We start from the raw sequence: 18,642 nt of genomic DNA on the forward strand, positions 1-18,642 counted from the left end.
ATAATTTTAATTTTGTTTGTTAACGATACTGATGTGTGTATTGATTGATTTAAAAAATGACAAAGTGGAGTGAAGCCAATGGGGGAAGCTGCGGATGGTAGGCGACTCGCAGGGATGAGGTAATTCGTGCGGTTTTTGTTGCTCCCCCCTTTGGAGTTTCTCGTTTTGATGCCTGTTTGTTTTGTTTTGTTTCGTTTTATTTTGTTTCGGCCAGGTGTGGTCCTTTTTGAAGAAGAAGGTTTTTGCGCGTGCATGTGTATGGGTATATGCTTACCCCTCGTGTGCACCTTTTTTCCTGTCATTTTAAGACAACGCAATGTGATATACTTTTTTGTAAACAGTTTTATTAACTTCTCTCACCCCCTCGATATTTGAACTTGACTACAACTTTTCAACCTCGTGCAGGTAGGTTGGTCATATATGTGTCTACATGTGGGTGCGCGTGAAATGGGGGGATTAAACGGAGAGACTGGCAGAAGGAAGCAAAAAAAAAAAAAAAAAAAATCCCCCATGTGCAATTCATATTGGCAATCATGTGCATGGCAAAAATTAGACAAACTGGTGTGCGAATATTTCAAAAAGGAGCAGTAATGTTAATTAAAAAAGAAAAGGTAGTTAAAGTTTAATAAGGAGGAAATGCCAAATTGGGGAGGATACATGGGAGGTAGCCAAATGGGATTCATGGCGCGGTGAAGAAAGTATAACGTTGGAAGGGCAACTGATGGTATGCAATTAAAATGGCTTTTCTTTTTCTCTCTTTTGTTTGGCTAGCTGCCTACCTCCCCGTGTGTCACTTTTTTTCCGTTTATCCTTCGATACAGGGAAACTATGTCCTGATCGAGCCCTTTTAAACGCGCGTCGTCCTCACCTGGGTGATCACCCAACTGTGACTGTGGTAGGGGGGCAAACTCGCACGATTTTTTAAATTCATCATAATTGTAATTTGTAATGTTGAGCGTTTTTTTCCCGTTCTTCAGCACGACGCTGTATTTTTTTTGGTAGACATTTTGAAGAATATTTGCTAACGTGTCAATGTTTGTAAATAGGGAGATGTTTTGAAAATTTAATTTGATTAGCATTTTTATTTTTTCACTCAGTTTATTTAACTCCATTTGGTATAGCTCATCGATGTCTGCGTGGGTTCGTTTTATGTCATTTGTGCCTTGGGTCGGGTCATGACCATCGGTGGGGGAAGCAGTGCAAGAGGCAAAGGGCACGGGAGGCGTATCCATGTCGAGTGTATCCATGTTGAGTGTATCCATGTCGAGTTTATCCCTGTCGAGTGTATCCATGTCGAGTTTATCCCTGTCGAGTTTATCCATGTCGAGTTTATCCATGTCGAGTGTATCCATGTCGAGTGTATCCATGTCGAGTGTATCCATGTCTTCATTTTGACTAATCTCGTTGTGATCACTTTGTCGCATGTCGCTATGGCAGACGGGGGTGCTACTCCTCCCTTGGTTCACAAAATTGAGTTCTTCCTTTTGGACAGCGAGCGAAGTATGTTCTTCCCCACCTTGAATGTCCTTGGGATGTAACCCATCGAGAACATTTAAGCTGAGCTGACCTGCTATATCAGGTACGACATGTTTGTGTCCAGGAACTTCCCCCTGAGAATAGTCTTTCAGGTTTATTGCTTTAACTCCCTTTGCATGAATAAGACTATTTAAATGCTCCTTGTTTATGAGTAATTCTTTTTTTTTTTTTTTCAAAATTTTTTTGAAATAATTTTTATTTCTGAGCAACTCTTCCTGGTTGTTTTCCTCAAACTTTATAATTTTAATTAAATTATTTGCTACAGAATTTTTCTGTTTAACTAAGTCATTGTATTTCCTTTTAATGATGTGAGTGAATAGGACTAGTACTTTGTTCATCATTGCGTCACTTCTGTTATTTGATGCTCTGTATTTGTTCCTTTTTTTGTTGTAAGCAAGTGTGTCCAAATTGTATAGATCACTGTTTTTATTTTCTTCAGCTAAGAAATGATAATTTTCTCCATTGGAATCGAAACTTACGTATGAGTTTTCGTCAGAAGATGAGTTACTTCTAGCGCTGTCCGACTGAGATGAACATTTGGCTACTTTATTTTTTTTTATTTTTTGTTTAATCATTTTGCACCTCTTTGCGAATATTAAGCTGTTTATAAAGTCTTCTATTTTGTGGCTGTTCAGATTTAGGCAGATCAGGATATATGTGAAGGAGTTCCCGTTAAGGCTGTTCTGAGGGAGAGTGTGTGGGGGGGGAGCAGTGGGAATGATAAAAGGGCATGTGAACTTGTGGGGGAGGAAATCGCAAAGGAGAAGTAGCACTACGCCAAGGTGATGCTACAAATGGGAACTATTCGCTTGTCTTAACTAGACAGGAATGATAATTTCCCCTTCTTTTTAAGAAAATTTTTTCCTTTTTTTTTTTTTTAAGACAGTACTTTGAGTAATCTCGTCAACTTGGAGTCCCTATACGGAATGTGCACAGTAGCAACACAGCAGGCTTCACTTTTTAATTCGTCCGTTGTTTTTGTTTTGTCCATATTTTTCCCGATTTTGTTTTGGGTGCTTAGCGCAATTATCACTCGGTTCAGGACGGACAAGGTGTTGTTGATGTTTATGAGTTCCTTCTTGTTGACCATCCTTTGGAGGGGAAAAAAAAAAGGGGGGTGCATATATCGGGGGTGAGAAGTGTGTGGACTGCTACATATTCGAGTGAGACTTTCTTTACGACAGCACCCTTTTTCTCCTTTTTTTAGTAAGCCTAACTCTATGTCGTTAAATTTTTCTGATCCAGCCAAATCGATGTAGTTGATCTGCGAAATGAGTTCCTTTTCTCTGAAAGATGGGGAAGCAGGGGAGGTGTGCACATCCAAGTTGAGTTACCATTTGGAAATGAAAATATACACGGAGTTGAACAGGCTTGACTAAAGTGGTGAAAAAAAAGTGCAGCTCGGAGCTGCCATTAGGGGGGTCCTACTTTTCGAGTCGGTGCTGGTAAACTGTTAGTAGACAGTGAGATCTGGAGGATACCAAATTTTTTTTGGTGGCGTGCGTTTTCCTGTACTTAAAGCATAGGTCTATAATGTTCTTGACCTGAGGAAGGTGAAAGGGGAAGGGGTAAGTCCGTTGAAGAGGAAATAACTACGTGCATGTGGGCATGTGTGGGCGTGTGTGGGCGTGTGTGTGCATATGTGCGACATGACAAAACTATTTAGGACTCATTTTAATGAGGACGCTCCACTTACATCGTCAATGTTCTTTATGGGCAGCAGTGTGATGTTTTCCACGTAGGTCTGGAATTGTAGTGAGGGGTCGGGGTGTGCAGGGAAGGGTTTTTTTTTTTTTCAATTTTTTTTAATTGCCTCTCAAATTTTCCCTCTTTTTTTTTTTTTTTTTTTTCCTTTCATCTCTTTCCTTTTAACATTCCCCTTTTCGTCTTCTCTAATTGTGTTATCACGAAACTGTGAGTAATACTTGATGGTGTCATCGGTGGTCGTGGCCAACTGCGACAGTTGGAATATCTTTCCTGAAGGAGGAGGGGTAAAGCAGCAAACGAATCGGCAGGGTTGATGAGTGTTTATTTTTTTTCCGGCAGGGTTGATGGGTGTGCATTTTTTTTGCGGGAGTGTCCATGTCTGTTTTTCCGTGCATACGTCCTTATTCGTTTATATGGGTAAATGTGATAAAGAATGGACCTTACCCAAATCCCTGATTTTTTCGAGGTATATCTCCACTATGGACACGGAGATTTCAGTTCTCTGAGGGAAGGAGTGGAGAGGCGGAGGAAGGAGTGGAGAAGCGGAGGGAGGAGTAGCATCGGTACTTGTTTGAACAATCATACAGATGAGTCCATGCATATGCGAATGCGCTTTGACGAAGGTGGTGCTTTTTTCAACGTACCTTGCTCACTTTTTGCAACTGGAAAAAGTAGCTGAGCGATAAGTAAATCAGCCCGTGGTGCAGCCTATTCTCCGAGTCGGTCCTGTCCCCGTAGAGGGTGTACGTCTTCCCGCTGTTGGTGTTTCCATATGCCAAGATGGAGCTGTTGTACCCGTCTTGTGCAGGGGGGGTGTGGGAGCGGTGAGAAAGGGAGCGGAGAGAAAAGGAGCGGAGAGAAAAGGAGTGTTTTGAATAGAGGCGTAGCAGATAGAGGTATCCACATATGCTCAATTAATACAACAGCAGAGCAACGAACTCGAGTACAAGCGAATGAGCCCTTACTGATGAAGTTGTTAATGAGATTCTTTCCGATCAACTCAAATACATCCCTCTGCTGGACGTCGACATCGAAAATATAATTGAAATTAAAAGTCCTGGTCTTCAGTTCGCTGGTGTCATTGTAACTTTTTTTTTTTTCAAACAAATGCAACTGATTATTGTTAACTTTGTATATGGCACAGTTTTCGCTTTTTAACTTGGACAGATTTTCCACGTTAGGTTTAATGCGTAGAAACACCTTGATATGATCGTTCATGTTTAGGTGTGCATTTGTTTGTATGATGTTTTGGGGCGGCTCCGTGGGGGGCTCATTTGGGGTGACGCCGTTGAGGGGAGGACGGTAATCGGTATGCGGTAGGCGCTAAGTGGCGTGCACGGAAGCGACGAAACATGTGCATTTATTTAAAAAGGCAGATGTAGTTATTTGTGGACAAGTGTGTATCCCCCGAGAGCGCACCATCCGTACGGATGCCCCTAACGTGCGAGTTCATGAAAAATGACTCATAAAATTGACAGACAATAAAGAGTAAGATGGTATACATGGATTTTTTGGAATGTCCATTTGCTTGACCAAGAGGGTGCTTCCCCCCGAGCTTAATTTTACTACTGAGATTATTTTCTCTTCATCTTTTTTTTTTTTTTTTTTCCCACTTGTCTTGCGATCATTTATTAGGTACTGCGCCGAAGGGGGGAGCAGTGAAAAGGGAAAATAATCACATGAGAAAAAGGCAAAGGAACGGAACACATTAGGAGACCATTGCAGATGCGTGCGAAAAGCATTCCTCATGGTGAAATTCCTGTAGGAGATCTTCTGTATGTTATATGCAAAGGTGGACATTTCCCCCAATTGGCGTTTTTTTTTTTTCCGAAAATTGTAAATCCGTTTGGGGGACGAGTCTTATCATCTGCACGTGCGTATCAGTGTATGATGCGTAGGAAAATGTAAACAGTTGAATTTCCCTCCACCTGGAGGTTCCTTCGAGGAGAAACTTCTCCCTTTCGCAGTTTCATTTTGGAAGTTTGAACCACATATTACGTAAAAAAAAAATGGAGCGATTGAACTAAAAAAAAAAAATGAAGAAAAAAAAATTGCCTGTGATGCGTTTTTGCACAGTGTAAATGGACCTATACGTATGTCTTTAGGCATGTACAGACGCGCGGTTAGCAAAATAGAGTTAAAATCCTACGAGGAGAAGGTTGAATATATCATTTTTGCTTAGACGGGTGAATGCAGGGGGGGGTCGGCAGGGAAAGTTCGAGTGGAACAGCCTTCTCCTGTAAGCTTCTTGGTGCTTTCAACCCGTTGAGCTATGCGGTGTAAAGGAATGCGATGTTGTTTCGTTCACTCGTTATTTATCTGTATAGCACGCCACGCCAACCTCAACGAACACACACGAACAGTCTGGCGCACACTCTGACGCACATTCTGTGGCACACTCCGATGCACACCCTACTGCGTAAATTGGTTCGCATTTAACCCGCCAGACATGACATTCAAATCGAAGTTGTTCTGATTGACCAACAGATCGTTCGTCTGATGAAGCTCTTTAGCAAAATTTGTGTTAATAAACGTATTCGAAATGTTAATAAAATTATTATTCCCTTCAAGTATCTGAGATAATTTCAATGCACTTTTCGTGTCTGCGTTTTTAGCGTTGAAGGAACTCATTTGAGATTTGGTTTGATTTTTTCCTTTTCGTGTACTCGCATTATTTGCAAAGTTTGATTTAAAGGCGTTTGGGTTGTTGTGAAAGAAGTATTGACTATTCGGCTGGTTGTAGTAGGTGGTTGGAGGAAGGCTGCTGAGAGTGCCGCCATTTGGGGAACCTTCCTCGCGCAGGTTTGGATAGGTCCCCATCTCATGGTGATGGTGATGCTGATTGTGTTGATGTTGATTGTGTTGATGCTGATTTTGTTGATGCTGATTATGCTGATGCTGAATATGCTGGTGATGAAGGTGAGTCGAGAGAACATCGCTGTGTTCACTAAAATGGTGGTACATTATATTGGGGAAAAAATTATTCCTGCTTACGTTTCGAGTTGACATATCACCTAACATGTTATTAACAAAAGGGTCGTTAAAGGTTTGCTCGTTTTGGAGAAGGTCATTCTGTATTGCCATTTTGTTGATGTTTCTATTCACGTGTTCGTTAAAGAGGTAGTTGTGTTGGTCTGCATTTGCTGCATGCATTTGGTTAGCGCTGAGTTCGTTTCCTGTGTAGCAGTGGTAGTAGTCTCTGTTGTCATCCCTGGGTTGGTGATAATAATTTGGGTGAGCCTGGTCATCGGCGTAGTTTGGGGCGTAACTTTGCGCATAAGCGTCTGACTCATTGGGGGCGTCATTTTGGTGACCACAGTCCGCGTCATTTAGATGATCACATGTTGCGTCGTTTAGATGATCACATGCTGCGTCGTTTAGATGATCACATGTTGCGTCGTTTTCCTCGCTGTGCTCTGCACCATTTTCACCGTCCATGCTGGGATCCACCTTGGGGTCCTCGCCGAGGGAAGCCTGGCGGCTTACCTTCTTTTTCCCCTTATATTTAGTTTTACTGGCCGTCTTGCTGCTCACACATTTTTGCTTTTCGTAGGGGTGGGCGTTGTTTTCCTCGTCGTCCTTTCCGGAGCTCTTCGACGTGCCCATCGACGTACCCTTGGAGGCACCCTTCGAGGCACCCTTCCCGGTACCCTTCCCATTATCGCTGCTATTATATTTCCGTTTTTTTTTATACTTGCACAATTTTTTGGTAAGTCTAATGATTTTATTTTTATTGTTGAAAAATTCGCTAATGTGTTCTTTGTAAAAGTGTAGCACCGTTTTGTCAATATCAATCATCCTTTTCCTTTTGGTGGTTCTTGAGCTAGCCACATTTTTGCTGAACCTGGTTTCCATGAGCTTGAGATTTATGCAATCGATATCGATGTGGTCTTCGGGCACGTGCTTATCTATTTCGTTGGCGTTTAAGTAGTTATTTTTTAAGAACGTCCCGTAGCTTCCATTGCAGCACCTGGGGACCCACAGAAGGTCATGCGAATTGGTTTTGTTATGTATGATGTCGATGATACTAATATTGAATTTTACTTTTCCAAAGAGGTACAGCATGGAAAAGCTAGATTTGTTTTCTTCGAAGGTTCTTTCGCTTTGTTCGCTGCCCCTTTCGCTTTGTTCGCTGTCCCTTTCGCTTTGTTCGCTGCTTCTTTCCTTATGCTCGCTGCTTCTGTCCTTTTGATCGCTGCTTCTGTCCTTTTGCTCGCTGCTTCTTTCCTTATGCTCGCTGCTTCTTTCCTTTTGCTCGGCGCCCCTTTCGTTTCCTCCTTTCGCGTAGGCAGAATTTATGCATTCACCTATCGTGATGTTATCTTCTCGGAGGTGCTTGAAATTGATGTCCTCCTCATGGGGCATGATTTGGACGTAGTGATTAGAATCCATCTCGTGCGACGTGACGCAACCTCTTTGTCTCATTTCGTCCACATGTATGAAGGTACCCATCGCTGCGCTGTGCATCCCTGCCTCGTTAATGTTTAGGTACCCCCCCTGGTTTACACTACCGTAGTAGGAGTCCTCCTTTATGACATTATTGTCTACATTTCTGAGGCTACCCGCGCTAAACGTACTGGAATAGTCATTCGCGTTGCTATTCATCATGTAGGTAGATGCATCGCACGAATAGTCATTGTAACTGTTCATGGGATTATCACTTTGAGAGTAGGGTGGGTGGTAACTCGGTTTGTGTGTGCCGCAGAGGTTACGGTGATCGTACTGGAGGTTTCTTTGCACGCTAAACTCGTATTCACAGTTCGTGTAATTAGTGGGTGGAGTATGCATGGCAGGTGGAGTCGGACAATTCACACCTTCACCGGTGATAGTAGGAGGGGAAGATAGCATAGCAGATGCAGGATTGGGGCAGACATTTTGGTCGCTGTGCATTATTTCGCCGTCACCACCATCGACGTATTGCTGGTTAGGGCCCACTCTGATATTCCGCCCTTGTCTACTTTTGTCATCCTGTAAATTTTTCTTTTGTACAATTTTTTCCTTCTGACCTTCGCACAGGGAGGAAGTGAAATTTGTTTGATCGGCTTCTTTGTGCAGGGAATTTGAGCCAACGTAGAATGGAGGTTGTTCCGGTAGCGCCTTTTCACTTGACATAATGTTATAGTAACTGCGCTGATAATTTTCGTTGACCCGTTCGGGGCTGTTAAAATGGGGGAAGTAGGTGGCGTTTTCTTCTGCGCCGGGGTTGTTGTTAAGGGGCTTGCTCCATTGGGTGCTCCGTTGGTTGCCCCGTTGGCCGCCTCGTTGCTCGTCATGCTGACTACTATGTTGAGTGTTGTGCGGACTGGCATGAAGACTTCCATGAAGACTTCCGTGCGGACTTCCGTGAGGACTGCTATGCTTGACGCTGTGCATATAATCGGTCGTGTCCACTGCCGTGTCCACGGTCATAAGCGTGTTCGAAGTGGTGTGCAGGCTGCCATTATTCGCGTAGTGCTTCCCCGGGCTGAAGAAATCTATCCCATTTTGATTATTCATCGGTAACATGCTCATGTAATAGGGATTAGGGTCATTGTTCCCATGGTCGTTTTCTCCATTATCCATTTGCATGCACGTCGTATTTGAAAGGGCCTTTTTAAAATAAACTGAGGTCTTAGGATAGGCACAATTTTTATTTTCTACGTTGAGCGAATATTGATTTTTGTTAACCATTTCGTTGGTGCATTTGGTGTACGGGTTGTAGTCTGCCAAAAGGTTAGTCTTGTGAAAATTCTCGGTGAATTCATTTGGGATGGTATTATCTCCAGTGCTTGGAGAGCTACTACAACACGGGGTGATATTTCCTTCTATACAATTCATTTTGTAATTCGTGTAAAAATTCTCCTTATATAAGTTGTGATCCCACTGTTTGCAATCCCCTTTTGCATTTTGTTGGAGGCACAAATTGGTTTGGTCTTCCCTTTCGAATTCGCTACGTTCAGTTGCGTGTATGGGTCCACTGGGCATGTTGGGGGTAACACAACTGCTATTTTCATGTGGAGAAATTAGAACCATATTTTGTATATGCTGCAAATAGGTATTTTGCTCGTTCAAAGGAGGGGAATCTTCTTCACTATTGAGTTCTTCATTTAAGTGGGGATGGTATTCTAGAATGAGCTGATCCGTTTCGTTAAGGCCGTTTGGGGGAATACCTTCCCTTTGTTCAGATGTAAAAAAATGGCTACCTTCATTGTCTTGGTGAAAATTGTCATTTCTGAGAATTATCTGAGTTCCTTGTTTTATATCTCTTTCGAAATTCTCCTGTTTGTCAATTGTCGAATCTTTGTGTTGTTCCTTTGATTCCATTTTTTCGCTACCTGAAATGGGTTCCTCTGTGGTCCTTCCTCGGCTTGGTGCATGTTCTCCACATGTTGGGGCATTCTTTCCATTTAACTTGCTAAAACGGTGTAGTTCCTTGTTGATTGAATTTTCAGTAGATGTTCGAAGCACTTCCGTTTTTCCTTGCATGTTTGTTTCCCCCTCATGTGTGTGTTCTTCATATGTGGAGCCTTTTTTTACATTTTCGCTTTGAACTAAATCGTTTGGGGGGAAATTGCTTTCATTTTGTTCACACACAAGGTGGGTACCCGGTGATGTGTACTCTCCATTCTGTAAATATGAATAATCCTGTTCGTTTCTTTCTTTTTTATGGGGGTCAGATATACCTGTATGGCTGCACCCAACCTGTTGAGGTGATTTATGTCCATTCTTTCCACGTTCTGTATCGTTAAAAGTGTTGTAAAAATTGGAACCTCCCTTTTGTTCTGTTCTAACGGGGGTGCTATTCTTAGCATCATCATATGTGTTTGAAATGTTGCAGATGTGTGCATTTTCCATTTGGGGAAATTTCCCTTTCGTGTTGATGTCCTGGTGGATCACTTGGGCGTGTGTAGCATCTCCCAATTTTTCTTCACATACTGTGTTGCAAGTTACAGGGTTGGATCTGACGCCCTCCTTGGCATTTTCGTCATCCATGCTGTGAGCACTGAGAGTGCCGCTTGGTTTTCTCTCACCCGTATGGTCGCTGTTGATAAAATCGTTTGCTTCTTCGAGATCGCTATTGATAATTTCTTCGGAGGCTCCACTCCCTTTTTGCGTATCTCCGTTTTTTGTTCCTTCTACAAGGTGGCTATCTTTCATTTTCTGTGTCCGCTCCTTTAGTTGGCCTTTTTTAAGTTCCTCTGTGTCATTGTGGTATGATGCGGGGTTCGTTCCGAGGTTTTCCATGTGATTCATTTCGTCTTTACTACATTTGGGTGGGCTTCCACATTGTACGTCTTTGTAGCTTTTTCCATCTTCCAAAAGGTGTTCTTCTCTACGTGAGTCTTTCCTGTTTATGCAATCTTTAGCGGCACTATCGTTTGTTTCATTTGGTTCACCTTCTTCAGCGGTTCTGCCGCTTGGGTGAAGTTGCAAGGCGTCCGGTTCAACACAATTTTGGGGTGGTTCTTTCCCCAAGTCTTCAGTTGTTTCTTTTGGGGCTTCTGGATGATTCTCTTGACTCCCCATTTTTCTGTTCAAATGGGTTCTCAGATGCGTTGTAGATGTGGAATTGTAATTGCCCCAGGGGGGATTATTTTTAGTTACTCCTCTACCGCTATTTGGTGGTATGTTTCTCATGGCGTTATCCTCTTCATATGTGTCATCACAACATTCAGAAACGTCGTTATGTTTTATTCGTTCCGAGGTTTCTAAGTGGTCTTTATTTTTGCAGCTCTTAGATGAATCAACTGCTTCATATTTTGAATCACCCCAGTAGTGGTTTACCTGCTGGAGATTGAAAGTGTTATCAAGCGGAGAAACTGCAAATGAGTTGTCCATGTAGGAGCTCGTCGTGGATCCATTCGGATAAGTGGCATTATTTGATTGGGGAAAATGATCAGATGGGATGCACCAATTGGGACTGCTAACATGGGAGAAGTCTCTCTCAAGAAAAGTATTGTTCATCACATTTTGATACTCTATGTGGTTCTCTTGATTGTGCATGGGATTATTGTAGCTGTAGGCGATTGGAGAATTTTTGCCATGAACAGTGAGGTCGTTTCCGTTTTTGTAAAGGAAATAATTTGGCGTATTGGGCCCGTTTAGGTTGTAGGGATAATCGGGAAGAGCATTCGTGGGAAAGAAAAAAGGGCTCGACGGACTATCATCTCGGCAGTTACTATCAATTGTTGGGTAGTCTGTATTGTCCATGATCTGCCCACTTTGTGCCCCATTTTTTTCATCCAAATTGTGCATGCTAAGTGTTGGATTGAACTTCATATGGGCGCTAAACTGGGGGGACACATTCATAGAATAGAGATAATTTGATTGCATGTCCTCATTTGCGAATTCATGTTGTTCAGGCGTTTTCATTCCATTAGGATGATAACTGTGGGTGTCATTCTGTTGTGTGCTGAATCTGTAATTATTGCCGGCGTGGAAAGGGTGATCACTCTTTGTAGGTGAAATGGCAGACATGGCATTCTTGTAAGGGCTGCCATCACTCGAAATTGTGTTAAGCATGCAGCTCTGATTTTCTTCCTGACTATTCATGTAAAGGTAACAAGTGTCTCTACCAGTGTTTGTAGATAATACTTTGTGTGCTTCTTCGCATGGTTTGTTTAGGGGGTGCTCGTCAGCATGGGTCGTGTCTGCATAGGTGCATTCGTTACTGCGGAAAGGGCTATCGTTTTTGCGGTTGATATGGCTTCCATTTTGATCGTGCCAATTTTTGTGATATTGCCCCTTTTTGCACTTTTTCCTTTTGTAGTCATCTTCAGCAGTGGTGTCCTCCATTTCTTGGGCATCCTCTCCTGCGTAGTTCTCACTCGGAGGTGGACCCTTCACATCGCAGTCGTTATTGTCGCTTACTTTTTGGCCCTCTTTTTGTAGTTCCAAATCGGAATGGTATTCGGTCAAGTGGGCACTATTTGAAGCTTCGTTCAAGTGGGAATTATTTGATGCTTCGTTCGTTTTCATATTTTTGCTCTGAGTGGGGAAGTTACTTAAGTTGATGTTGTTTTCGTTTGGGTCGTAGGGGCAGTTGCGATTTGCGTTACCTCCGTTCGCATGGCCACTGTTTATGTTGGCACCTCCGCTTTTACGCAGATGGTATTCCCCTACAACTGTCGCACTTAGTTGGCTACTGTGGCTAAAGTGCATGATCCTGTTACTTGCGGCCCTGTTTAGACTCTCGCCGCAGATACTCCTTCCGTTATTGCTAATATTATCGCTAAGGTTGTAAGGTGTGTTGCTATCCACATGACTGTAAAAGCTGCTGGACGAGTTGGTTAAATTGGAAAACTTGTTTGCCTTAGCAGTGGTACCTAATGTGGGTATACTAAGATTGCAATGGTTCATCTCTGCTACACTGTCCACACTGTTCAGCATGTCATAGTTAGGCATTGCATTTGATTCTACAAAAGTTTGGCCATTCCTGGACTGCCCAAAGTTTGAAATATCCATTACGTTGACATTGGCGCCCACATTTCTGCTGTGGGGGTCTGGGTTGCACGGGTTTGCATCACCGATGCGTTGGTCTCTGCTGTTTGGGCTGCTCTCATGCGGGTTGTTCTCATGCGGGATGTTCTCATGCGGGATGTTCTCATTCGGGTTGTTCTCATTCGGGTTGTTCTCATTCGGGTTGTTCTCGCTCGGGCCGCCGCTATTTTGAGTGCTCTCATTTTCGCTGTGCATCACCTCGTTCGGATTGCTCTCTCCGCCGTACTGACTTTCCCCATTCGCACAGGCCTTGTCATCGAACGTGTTTGCGCAGTTGACTGGAAAATCGTTGCAAAACTGGTTTTTACTTGCGTCCTTTGCCTTGTAGAGATACAGCGGGGTCTTGACTATATGCTTGAAGGTAATGTGTCGATCTGTGTTTATCTGAATTTTCCTGATGATGCTAACGCTGCATTTTTTTCCGCTCCCATAAATGTTTCCATTGTTTAATATAAAAACGTGCAAGTAGTTGTCCGTGTCTTCCTTTTTGACTCCCAAGCATATGCAGATGCATCTGTGTATGTTGTATAACGTCATTCCGCTGTGGATTCCTGAGGGGAAAAAAAAGAAGAAAAAAAAAAAATTAGCACAAGAGGGGGATGAAGAGAATGTGGCTCATTTTAAAAAAAAAAAAAAAAAAGAGGTACAAATAGCCTGTTGCTAGCTATCTAAATGTTACCTATATAGCGGCATATATATTTGTTGTTAAAAGAAGCGCTTATTTTGAGCTCGATTATGTCATACTCATTTATGTTTTTATAAACACGAACATTTTTGTCCACTGATGGGATGGACACGCTAGGGTTGTCTCTACTTATGGCATTATTTCCATTACTCCGATCGTATTCACAGTTGGCATTCTTCGTGTGGCTATTAAGGATAGCACAGGGGTTCTTCACGTTCATTTTAGAGTTGCGAGGAGCATTTTGTATTTCTACATTTCTAGGTGCATAATTGGATGGTCCCTCATATGGAAAGAAATTTGTGTTTTTCTTTTGTTCTATTACTTGTCTATTGTAATTACAATTGGGAAATTTTTTATCTGTATCGTCAAGCTCGGTGAAGGACGCAGTGTTTATTTTGTCACAGTTTGTGTTACCCGCATGGATAGGTTCCCCTTTATGGTTATTTATTGTGCGATATGGGTGGCTTCCTCGTGCGTTCGCGCCTTGCCCAATGTCGTTTTCTGCTTCGTCTAATTCAGTAGATATGAAACTGTTCCTTGACTTGGCGTCCTTTACGATGTCCAATAGAAAGGCTTTCTTTTCCTCGGTTTGTGTGGCATTTTGCGCCCCATTTTGTGCCGCATTTTCCCCCCCATTTCTTTCATTTTTAACTGGACCACTGCTAAAGGCGGCACTCTGAATGAAGATGCTCGCCCCAAGCCGATGACCCTCGTTGGGGGGTGAGTCGAGGGGAGGAAACACAAAATGGTCTTCCTCGACTCCTGGAAATGTAGCTTCGTTTTTTATTTTTTTCACTTTCTCAATAATGCCTTCAAAATGAGGAATCAAAGAAGGATATAAAATTAATGATTTTGTTAAAAAATTTGAGTAGACAAATATTTTGTACAAATCGTGAATGCTTAATTTTTTAAAATAGTTTATCGATGTAGTTATGGTTTATAATTTGAATCAATTTTTTTAAATCATCTTTGTTATCATCCCAGCTGCTATCATTCCCATCGTTTAATGAGTTTTTTATTGCATCAGAAGAAGACTTTTTTTTGTGGAAGGAATAATCAATTTTGAAGTCATCAAATCCGTTGAAAAAGGACAGTTTTTTTTCGCTCCTCTTTTCTCCAGTGTAAGCCGTCACAGAGTTGTTAATTTTTTCCTTTTCGTCTTCACAGTTCATTTTAAGAAAAAGGGTAGAGGGGAAGAAAGCGTACCAGGTGGGGAGAAAAAAAAAAAAAAAAAAAAGAGGTGCAGAAGAGCTAGCAGCAGTTGCCGTCAAGCAGGACGCTGCAGCTTCGTTACACATGAACCGTAAGGAAAACCCTTAACGGATATCGAAAAATGAAAATCGGAAAAAAATATACGTTGCACGCCTATACATGTATTTGTTGGTGTTCTACATAGACACAGAACAAATACACACAGGCGGGTTTTAATGACTGATGTTGTACTACCCTTATTTGATTCATAATTCTACAAAGAATTGTGAAGGGGAAATACAAAAAAGGGCTCATATGTGCACACATGTGTACATATGCTTAAATGCTCGTCAACATTGTAGCTACACTACGTTGACAGTTTATTACACGAGGGGGAAAAAAGAGAGAGAGAGAGAGAGGGGAAGGTAGAGGAATTAGTACGGTCTTTTGTCATTCAAAAGGAATGGAAAACTTGAAAAAAACCTGAACTTTCTAAAAAAAAAAAACATAACATAGCATTGCATAACTTAACACAGCATAACTTAACACAGCATAACTTAACACAGCATAACATAACACAGCATAACGCAACATAGCGCAGTGTAACTTATCGTACCGCTTTGCAGCATCCCATTGCATGATTTGAAAAAATAATCAGTCGCCTTCGCACATTTTTAAAACACCCTGATGTGTTCGCTCGACTACCATGCGCACACGCGAGCTAGGTGTACATACACCCAGAAAATGGGAAAGAACGGGAATGCTCTAAATGCTGAGTGTGTGGTTAGGTACCTATTCCCCATAAAGGGATCAGCCTAGTGCAGCGCATTTTTGGAAAATAGAAGGTGGGTGTGCATTTTGGTCGTTTTTCCCTGGGCAGAGGTATGCCCGCGGGGCTGTGCTCAGCTGTTCACGCGCCACCATGTCGGCACCTCATGCCTCTACAGAGGTGTGCAAACAAGCGTACGTAATTGTGTAGGTAAATGTACACACATATATATACGTGCATTTGTGCGCCATTTTTTCCAGACTACCCTCTGACAAAATACCTTTCCAGCGGATCAATCGTGTTCCTTATGATCCTTTTTTCAACCCTTCCGTTTTTGCTAGTGCACCGTTAGGTGAAAGGACTAACTTTTTTTTTTCCCTACAATTACGCAAAACAGTTTCCAGAAATAGCATTGCTTTATTTTCTTTGAGGGGGTAGATAACATGTCATTGATAGTGCTTCAATTTTTGCATCACCGAATGAGCTAGTTATCATAATACGAGGTGGCAGCATCGAAATGTAGATGTGTGGGAAGTGTTAAAAGGTGGAATCTTTAGGGACTTAAAAATTTGAAATTTCATTACACCTATTTGAATGGCTTTTCAATTTGTGTCCTTAAGGTATCCTGCTTCCTCATCCGGCCAACTTGTCATTTATCGCAAAGCAGTGCACCTATTTATTTGCATTTTTTTTTTTTTTTATCTTAGGATGTTTTATTGGGGAGAGAAAATGGCTCGCGGGAATGTGTACATGTGTATGTGTATACACTTATGTATAGACTTGCGGGTCGTTCCGGCGCTTCCGCAGACAAAAGGGACACTCCCTTGTCACATAGGCTGTTTAGCCGTCATTTGGGCTGCAACATGGTGATATGTGCGTTGTCAATAAGTAGGGAATTCCCTTTCTGCTTAGGTAGCATATATCTACATGCGTGCAATCTTCATATGATTTTTTTTTTTTTAAATGCACTTGTATTAATTGGGAAAGAAAAAAAAAAAAAAAAAAATTACTCCTTTTCATTGGAAAGATTTGAACGGAAAAAAAAAGGAAACGTCTCATAGTTGTGCGCATTTGGTCAAAGCAAAAATGGGAATTCCCCCTTAACGTTTTTTTCCCAGCAATTCCCATTCCTGTTAGAGGCTTTAACCGATTTAAAAAAAAAAAAAAAAAAAAAAGAAAGATATCCGTGTTGATAATGCATACAATATATGTACCTATACATTTGTATGCTTGCCACTCGCGTTCTTGAAAAAAAATGAAGCGCTAACTTGTAAGCAAAATTAAAAATGACAGGAATGGCATGTTATAACTCATGCATTAGGGAAAAATTACACAAAATAAGGCAAGATTGAACTGCCAAAGCGAACAAGTTAAGAAAAAAAAAAAAAGCTGGTGAAACAGGGAGAGCGAAATAAGTTTTAATTTTAAGTAACCCTGCGTGAGATAGCACAAAAAAACGTGTACTTAAAATTACAAAACGCTGAAATATGCAGAGAGGGATGAAGCTTCTAATAAAAAAAAAAAAAAAAAACGATGAAAAGGAATGCACAGTTGAAGTGTAAAAAGAAGCAGCGAAACAGTGCGAGTAGAGTTGGTTTAACCCAGAAGGAACTCACTTGCTGTGCGCTCTGAACATTTAAAAAAAAAAGAGAGAAACACGTACGCATGTGTATGTTAATGTGTATGCATAGAATCATATCGAACACGTAAAGGAGAGTGCGCTCGACCAGGACACTTTTTAAGCTGAGAGAAAATAATAGACACAGACACGTGCAGCTCGCAATCGAATCTGACAAGTGAACATAACAAGAAAGGTGTGCACCATGGTGACAACAGGTAACCATCAGGTCTCCTGAAAAGGTCTTCCCGTTCGATATAGTTTTCGCAGCAGACATATCTCCGTGGTAACACGTTCATTTTTTTTTTTTTATAGTTCAACATTTTACGAATTATGAGTTCACCATGGATGAGCCTGTTAAGGACACAGTGGTTTGAAAAATAAAAAATGGAAATCTGTCCAATTTGTTGCCAACAAATTAGGCGCGCAGTGTGTATATATGCATATATACATGTGTATGTATGCGAAGAAGCGATGAGGGGGAATCGCCCCAGTTTGCCAAAAGGGCGATATAACTTCGCTTCTTCATTTTGTAGTAGCGAGCTATTTAACGTCCTGCCGAGTTGCTAATATATGTATATGTGTATAATTTTTTTTTTTCCCGCGTCCCCGTTGCAATCGAAACGCAGATACGAGACGCGAAAAGTATCTACAAGAAGATATTGCACATCTGCTTTCACCAGTACGATGACGATAACACCGTAAAGAAATGTAATGCTTATTTGGAAAATCAGTTAGAGAAAGGAGTTGGGGAGAAGTACATATGTGCATTTTTTTTTTTTTATGTCCATTTATACCACTTTTGAGCATCTTCGTGTGTAATTTTATTATTTTTATATTATTTATTTTAACTCCTTTCATTTAGGGGATTTATGGGGATCTTTTATTGTCTACATAACACTGTCCATGTAATTTTTGCTGACTGTGGTGGAGGGGGCTGTCCCAAGTTACGCGGCGAGCCATTTGGGCCTGTTCAGGACCACGCGCATATGAACATATGTGCGTACATGTGAAGTTGTGTACAGGCATTCACTCTGCCCTCCCCCCCCTGTTTTTCCCTACCCAAGAATCATATTTTTAGATAAGGAAGTCTCTGACAAGAAGAACACCTTTGCATATTTTTTTTTTTCCTTCATCGTTGGACATATTTTGGTTTCCCTCAATTTATCCCTGCTGCACACAAATATGTAAGGGGAGCGTAGTTTTTTCTCACCATTAGGAATAGTTGCTTCGACTGTGCCCACTGTGGGGAATGTTTAAAGGAGCACATCCCACTTGGACATGTGCTTACATTCATCATTACGGGTGGACACATATGTGTATTTCCCTTTTCACCGCCAATTTAGACACTTTTTTCAGCTCTTGTGCATCATTAGCTATTCCCAATTTCCGCTGGTGTTTTCCTCCGTCGTGAATTTGCTCGTGCCTTGTCGAATGCTGCGGCTTTTATTTTCCCTTTGGTCGATCGTCTGGTCCACGTACAGTAAGCATCGCATATATGAGTGGTGAATTGGGGAAGGAATGCGGAAATTCCGTGAAATGAGTAGATTGCGGAGCTGGATTCGAGTCGGAACTGTAAAGTGCGTTTTTTTATTTTGTACATATGTAAATATGTGCACAATTATACTTTTTTTTTTTTTTTTTTTTTTTTTTTTT

General features: G+C 41.7%; 3 protein-coding genes across 3 annotated transcripts in view; 1 reads left to right on the top strand and 2 right to left on the bottom strand.

Moving 5' to 3' along the window:
* Positions 1–767: 767 nt before the first annotated feature.
* Positions 768–4,772, bottom strand: PCYB_095210 (kinesin motor domain containing protein; the record flags this gene model as incomplete). Its single annotated transcript, XM_004222636.1, has 9 exons — positions 4,209–4,772; positions 3,888–4,042; positions 3,688–3,745; positions 3,410–3,513; positions 3,233–3,280; positions 2,965–3,080; positions 2,754–2,822; positions 2,426–2,627; positions 768–2,219 (listed from the first exon to the last, which is right to left on the bottom strand). The coding sequence occupies exons 1-9, from the start codon at positions 4,459–4,461 to the stop codon at positions 768–770; spliced, it is 2,457 nt and encodes an 818-aa protein (XP_004222684.1). The 5' UTR covers positions 4,462–4,772.
* Positions 4,773–5,655: 883 nt separating this feature from the next.
* PCYB_095220 (hypothetical protein) lies at positions 5,656–13,628 on the bottom strand (the record flags this gene model as incomplete). The annotated part of the gene is made up of 2 exons (XM_004222637.1): positions 5,656–13,274; positions 13,403–13,628. The coding sequence occupies 2 exons, from the start codon at positions 13,626–13,628 to the stop codon at positions 5,656–5,658; spliced, it is 7,845 nt and encodes a 2,614-aa protein (XP_004222685.1).
* Positions 13,629–16,698: 3,070 nt separating this feature from the next.
* The window catches only part of PCYB_095230 (hypothetical protein), a gene marked incomplete at its 3' end in the record, with an annotated part of 2,098 nt that continues 154 nt past the window's right edge, over positions 16,699–18,642 (top strand). The window contains exons 1-6 of the mRNA XM_004222638.1: positions 16,699–17,204; positions 17,302–17,342; positions 17,616–17,751; positions 17,852–17,894; positions 18,054–18,173; positions 18,333–18,469. Coding sequence (XP_004222686.1) covers positions 17,192–17,204; positions 17,302–17,342; positions 17,616–17,751; positions 17,852–17,894; positions 18,054–18,173; positions 18,333–18,469 — 490 coding nt within the window. The 5' untranslated portion in view covers positions 16,699–17,191. The remainder of the gene's footprint in view (positions 17,205–17,301; positions 17,343–17,615; positions 17,752–17,851; positions 17,895–18,053; positions 18,174–18,332; positions 18,470–18,642) is intronic.

Source organism: Plasmodium cynomolgi, chromosome 9 (assembly GCF_000321355.1).
Source record: "Plasmodium cynomolgi strain B DNA, chromosome 9, whole genome shotgun sequence".
NCBI classification, from domain to species: Eukaryota; Apicomplexa; class Aconoidasida; order Haemosporida; family Plasmodiidae; genus Plasmodium; species Plasmodium cynomolgi.